General features: G+C 47.2%; 1 protein-coding gene across 1 annotated transcript in view; it reads left to right on the forward strand.

Annotated features, from left to right (window-relative positions):
• The window catches only part of LOC144698014 (uncharacterized), a 28,216-nt gene extending 25,068 nt beyond the window's left edge, over positions 1-3,148 (forward strand). The window contains 2 exon segments of the mRNA XM_078569958.1: positions 1,684-2,706; positions 2,791-3,148. Coding sequence (XP_078426084.1) covers positions 1,684-2,706; positions 2,791-3,148 — 1,381 coding nt within the window.
• The last annotated feature ends 3,941 nt before the right edge of the window (positions 3,149-7,089 follow it).

Raw genomic sequence — 7,089 nt, forward strand, 5'->3', positions numbered from 1 at the left:
TAAGTGAGACACATTACAAGCCTGACTGATAATTTTTGAAATTTGGTATTCTTCCCTCTATCCTGATGAGTACAAGATAAAATGTTTTGACAGAATGTCTTTTTTTATTAATACTAAGTTGTCTTAAAGGGGGAAAGTGTGGTAGACAGAGGGAGAGAATCTCAGAGCTTGGGGTCGAGGGAACTGAAGGCACGGACACGAATGGTGGAGCAATTAAAACAAGGAATGCTAGAATTAGAGCAGTGCAGATATCATAGAGGGTTGTGGGTCTGCAGGAGCCACAGAGAGGAGGCCATTGGGGGATTTGAAAACAAGGATGAGATTTTTAAAATCGAGTTGCTCCTTGAACGGGAGCCAAGGAAGGTCAGGGAATGGGCCTAGCTGTGAGTGAAGACACAGACAGCAAAAATATGGATGTCTTCAAGGTTACGGAGGGCAGAATGTGGGAGACCAGCCAGGAGTGTGTTGGAATGGTCAAGTCTGGAGGTAAAAATGGCTGTGATAAGGGTTTCAGCAGCAGATGAGACACTCCTGAGACAGGGGTGAGGTCGGGTGATATTACGGAGGTGGAAACAGGCGATCTTAGTAATGGCACAGACATGAGGTCAGCAGCTCATTTCGAGATCAAATGTGACACCGAGGTTGTGAACAGACTGGTTTAATCTCAGACCGTTCCCAGGGAAAGGGATGGAGTTGGTATCTGGGAAATGGAGATTGGAACAGGGACTGAAAACAGTGTCTTCAGTCTTCTCAGTGTTTAACTGGAGTTAATTAGTCATCAGGAAGAGAAGCAGGAACCAGAATGGGCCATGAGACTGATCCCAGGTTTAACTCAGTTAGAGAGGGAGAGAAGGAAGGAAGGAAACTCTGGGACATTGGGAGAAACCACCTTCATAATCGCTCATTAAATCTCCACACAGTTAGTTTTGAACACAAGGTTAACATCTGCTATTCTGTCTGGTCGGTCAGGGGGTTTCAGATTAATGTTTTGTCACGAGTAATCACTGAGGTGAATGATCAGACATATTGTCAACTCCAATTATAGAAATTTGTTAAAAATATACAGAAAGAATTGTCCAAAACTCTGTTTGGATTTCAGCACAGGGAGGAGGGAGAGTGTGTGGGATGGGGATTTGCAGCTTTGGGGGAACAAGAGAGGAAAAAATGTTCCATAGAATTGTCTGTTCTGAATTTCTATCCTGTTCTTACAGTGATGGATCTTGTAAACTCCTTTTACAGATAATTAGAAGGGGAGGATTTTCAGGCAGGAAACTCAAACCAAACATCACATCAAGATCTGACACAGTCACTCGATTCATCAGGACCTGAATATCATCACCTTTGAATGTGGACGGAGAAATGTTTGTCTGTTCTGTCTGTGGGAAAAGATTTCAAACATCAGTATGACTGGAAAAGCACCGAGACACACACACACACCCGAGTGAGAGTATCCCAGTGAACTGACTGTGGAAAGAGCTTTAACCAGTTACACAGCCTGAAATAACATCACACCATTCACAGCAGGGAGAAACTGTACACGTGTTCTCTGTGTGGACGAGGCTTCAACTGATCATCAAACTTAGAGAGACACAGGGACACCTGGACCATGGAGAAACCGTGGAAATGTAAGGACTGTGAGAAAGGATTCAATCGTCCATCCGAACTGGAAACCCATCGACGCAGTCACACTGGGGAGAGGCCGTTCACCTGCTCTGAGTGTGGGAAGGGATTCAAGCGGTTATCCCACCTGCTGACACACCAGCGAGTTCACACTGGGGAGAGACCGTTCACCTGCTCCCAGTGTGGGAAGGAATTCACTCAGTCATCAAACCTGCGCACACACCAGCGAATTCACACAGGGGAAAGACCATTCACCTGCTCCGTGTGTGGGAAGGGATTCACTCGGTCATCAAGCCTGCTGACACACCAGCGAGTTAACACTGGAGAGAGACCATTCAAATGCACGGTATGTGGGAAAGGATTCACTGGGTCCTCTAACCTGCTGAAGCACCAGCGAATTCACACTGAGCAGAGGCCATTCAGTTGTACTTCCTGTGGAAAGAGATTCAAGACTTCATCGAGCCTCAAAGTACACCAGCAAGTTCACACTGGAGAGAGGCCTTTCACCTGCTCCGAGTGTGGGAAGGGATTCACTCAGTCATCCCACCTATTGACACACCAGCGAGTTCACACTGGAGAGAGACCATTCACCTGCTCTGAGTGTGGGAAGAAATTCACTCTATTATCCCACCTGCTGAGACACCTTCGAGTTCACACTGGAGAGAGACCATTCACCTGCTCCCAGTGTGGGAAGGGATTCACTCGGTCATCATACCTGCTGACTCACCAGCTAGTTCACACTGGAGAGAGACCATTCACCTGCACGGTATGTGGGAAAGGATTCACTGAGTCCTCTCACCTACTGAAGCACCAGCGAATTCACACTGAGGAGAGGCCATTCAGTTGTACTTCCTGTGGAAAGAGATTCAGGACTTCATGGAACCTCAAAGTACACCAGCGAATTCACACTGGAGAAAGGCCTTTCACCTGCTCCGAGTGTGGGAAGGGATTCACTCGGTCATCCCACCTGCTGAGACACCAGCGAAGTCACACTGGAGATAGGCCATTCACCTGCTTTGAGTGTGGGAAGAAATTCACTCTGTTATCCCACCTGCTGACACACCAGCGAGTTCACACTGAGGAGAGGCCATTCAGTTGAACTTCCTGTGAAAAGAGATTCAGGACTTCATGGAACCTCAAAGTACACCAGCGAATTCACACTGGAGAGAGGCCTTTCACCTGCTCCGAGTGTGGGAAGGGATTCACTCAGTCATCCCACCTGCTGACACACCAGCGAATTCACACTGCAGAGAGACCATTCACCTGCTCCCAGTGTGGGAAGGGATTCACTCAGTCATCCACCCTGCTGAAACACCAGCGAATTCACACAAGGAGAGGCCATTCCGCTGCACTTCCTGTGTAAAGAGATTCAGCCTTCATTCCACCTCAGTGTACGCCAGTGAATTCACATGGGAGACAGGCTGTTCACCTGCTCGGAGTGTGGAAAGGGATTCACTCATTTATCCAACCTGTTGAGGCACTAGCGAGTTCACAATGGGGAGATGCTGTTCACCTTCTCCGAATGTAGGAAGGGATTCACTTAGTCATCCCACCTGCTCAGACAGCAGTGAGTTCACAAGTGTCTGCAGAGGTTGGATTCTGCTGTTATTGCTGCTGTTAATCACATCCGGAACTGAACTGTGTTCATTCTGACAGTTTTGGTTTGTTTCTATTGCTGTTCATAATCCCTGTAACTGGGCTGAAGTTTAATATCTTGAAGTCTGTTAAATAAATCAGTTTTGTTTCATACTCTCAGAATGTCGAGTCCTTGATTTCTCCAGGATAAGAGAAGACTGATTGATGTCCTGTTCCTAATGGCTCCATTTTTGGATCTTTTCTCCTCTCTTAACTCTAGATTCTTTCAGTTCTCAGACCTTTGGTTACTCTCATGGATACGTCCCAGCTCCCCACAACTCCCAGAGAGCCTTGGGATCCAGGGAAGTATCAGTGTTAAAAACAGAAAATGCTGGAAATAACCGATACTTTTCCAAGTGCCAATTGATTTTCTCCCAGATTATTGTCTCCAGCCTTTCCCCACAACTGATATGAAGCTGATTGTCCTAGAATAGCTGTGTTTTTGAACAGGGGTGTAACATTTACAATCTATCAGTTCTTTGACACCACTACTATATAAGGAGGATTGGAAGATTGTGACCAGAGCCTCCACAAGTTCCATGTGAAGAATGCTGTCTCTGACAGTGCAGCAGTCCCTCAGTGTCACCCTGGAGTGTCAGCCTAGATAATGTGCTCAGGTTTATTAATATTTCCTCTTGTTATTGATGTGGGTCATTAAGAAACAATGGACTCTTATGATGTCATCCAGTCCCAGTGCGATGATGTCATCCAGTCCCAGTGCGATGATGTCATGAAGACTATTAAATACCAGTGGAGCCTTAGTGGTGAAAACAGTTTTGTTCGAGATGGCAGCAAGTCCATTACTGATAGATGTGGATTATGAAGCTGAGCAACACGTACAGTATATATCCCATCTCCTGACACTCTGCCCCCACCTCTCGACACACTGCCCCCATCTCCCAACACCCTACCACCATCTCCTGACACTCTGCCCCCACCTATTGACACACTGCGCCAATCTCCCGACACTCTGCCCCCATCTCCCAACTCCCGACATGCTGCCCCATCTCCCGACACTCTGCCCCATCTCCCGACACACTGCCCCATCTCCCAACACTCTGCCCCCCATCTCCCGACACTCTGCCCCCATCTCCTGACACTCTGCCCCCGTCTCCCGACACTCTGCCCCCATCTCCCGACACACTGCCCCATCTCCCGACACTCTGCCCCCATCTCCCGACACTCAGCCCCCGTCTCCCGACACGCTGCCCCATCTCCTGACACTCTGCCCCATCTCCCGACACTCTGCCCCCATCTCCTGACACGCTGCCCCCATCTCCCGACACTATGCCCCATCTCCTGACACGCTGCCCCAATCTCCCGACACTCTGCCCCCATCTCCTGACACTCTGCCCCCATCTCCCGACACTCTGCCCCCATCTCCCGAGCAGCCCGTCTCTACCTCTGCTGAACCCACACAGGATGCACCAAGTTGAAACCAGAGGAAAGGACTGGGTGAGAAATTGTAATTCACCAAGGGTGTGCACATGGGGGTTTGACAAAATATTAAGTTTCCTGTTTTTAACAAGGACACAGAAAATGTATTGATTGGAACCACTTCCAGCTCTTGTCCATTCTGACATCCCGTGGGCCAGCTCACCCTCTCACTGGGTTCATGCTGAATGTCAATCCAGGCTGGGAGCCATTGGGTGGATGTGCAATGGGTGGGTGAGTGGGTGAAGGAATGTTCAGTTCACAGGGAGGGGGATGGGGGAGGGGGGGTTGGTGCTGGTGGTGGGAAGTGTTCATTCTGAAGGAGTCCCACCTGAAACAGTGACCACTAACTTATCACTTTCCAATGGTGATTGACCTGATGTTTATTTCTCCAGGTTTGTTCTGTTCAGTATTTATATATTTTTTTATCTTTGCTAAAACATATTGTTCTGACACTGAAATACAGAGAATTTTAATTATGTTAATGTCAATCCCCATCGAGTGCACAGGAGGACTCAACTGGTCCAAACTTTTTATGGTATCAATAAACAAAATTCCTACAAGATGTTTTTTTGGGGAATTGTTTTTCTCTGAGACCCGGGACAGTCAAACTATGACCCAAAGTTCAGATTTGGGCCTTGAGCCTGGGATATGGGGCCCACATACATGGAGCACCATTACCAGATGTCTTTCATCCCCGATTTTAATCACTCCACCATTGGTGACCGTGCCTTCAGCTGCCTGGACCCTAAGCGCTGGAATTTCCTCCCTAAACCTCTCACCTTTCTCATTCACTTTCCCCCTTTCAGACAGTCCTGATGACTGACCTCTTTGACCAAGCTTTTGGCCATCTGGCCTAATATGTCCTGCTCCTGTGAAATTCCTTGGGACATTTTATCATGTTAAAAGCTTGATATAAATAGAAGTTGTTGTTGTTCTTCACAGTATCACATTATCGTTACAGTGTAGAAGGAGGCCAATTTGTCCATTGAGTCTGCACTGACTCACTGAAAGAACATTCCACCTTGTCCCACTCCCCTGCCTTATCCCCGTAACCTTGCACATTCTCTCTCTCCATGTAACAATCCAATTCCCTTTTGAATACCTCGATCGAACCTGCCTCCACCACCCTTTCAGGAAGATTTTTCCAGAATCCAACCACCCTCTGGGTGATTTTTTTCCCCTCACATCACAATTGCTCCTTTTTTCAATTATTTTGAATCTGTGCCCTCCAGTTCTTGATGTTCTCTTAAGTGCGAACATTTTCTCACTACCCTGTCCATACCCCTCAGGATCTTGAATCCGTCTATTAAATCTCCTCTCAGCCTTCCTTTCTCCAAGGAAAACAGTCCTAACCTCTCTAATCTATCCTCATTGCTACAGTTCTTCATCCTGGGAATTATTCTTGTTAATCTCCTATGTATTCTCTCCAAAGCCTTCACATCCTTCCTCAAGTATGGTGCACAGAACTGGACACTGTACTCCAGGTGAAGCCTGACAAGTGTCTTATACAAGTTCAACATGACCTCCTTACTCTTGTACTCAATACCCATATTAATGAAGCCTAAGATACTAAATGCTTTATTAACTGCTCTCTCAACATTCCCTGCCATCCTCAATGACTTAAGTACGTACACACAGAGGTCCCTCTGTTCCTGCACCTCCTTTAGAGGGTCTCCCTTTATTTTATGCTATCTCACCATATATTTCCTACCAAAACAAATCACCTCACACTTCTCTGCATTGAACTTCATCTGCCACTTGTCTGCCCAATCCACCAACATGTCTATGTCCTTTTGAAGTTCATGGCTTTCCCTATCACAGTTGACAACATTTCCAATCTTCGTATCATCCGCAAATCACCAGGACACAGACACCCGAGTCACAACTTATATCGGGGTCGAACCTGGCATCAAGCATCCAAAAAGTCTGGTTTAGTCTCAGACTGTTGCCAGGGAGAGGAATGGAGTTGGTCGCTCGGGAATGAAAACAATGGGTTCAGTCTTCGCTATATTGAATTGAAGGAAATTTCTGCACAATTCACCACTGGATATTAGACAAACAGTCTGAAAATTTAACAAAAGTGGAGAAGTGGAGAGAGGTGGTGGTGAGGTAGAGCTGGGCACTGTCAGTGTCCATGTGATAACTGACACTGTGTTTTCAGATGATGTCGTTGTGGGGAGCATGTTGATGAGAAATAAGGGGAAGCCAAGGCCGGATCCTTTGTGGACACCAGAGGTAACTATGGGAGTGGGAAGGGAAGACATTCCAAGTGATTCTCTGGCTATGATTAGACAGAGAAGAATGGAACCAGGAGAGAGCAGCCCCACCCAGCTGGATGACAGTGGAGAGGTGTTGGAGCAGAATGGTGTGGTCAACCCTGTCAAAGGCTGCAGACAG

This window comes from Cetorhinus maximus, chromosome 23 (genome assembly GCF_964194155.1).
Source record: "Cetorhinus maximus chromosome 23, sCetMax3.hap1.1, whole genome shotgun sequence".
In the NCBI taxonomy this organism is placed as follows: domain Eukaryota; kingdom Metazoa; phylum Chordata; class Chondrichthyes; order Lamniformes; family Cetorhinidae; genus Cetorhinus; species Cetorhinus maximus.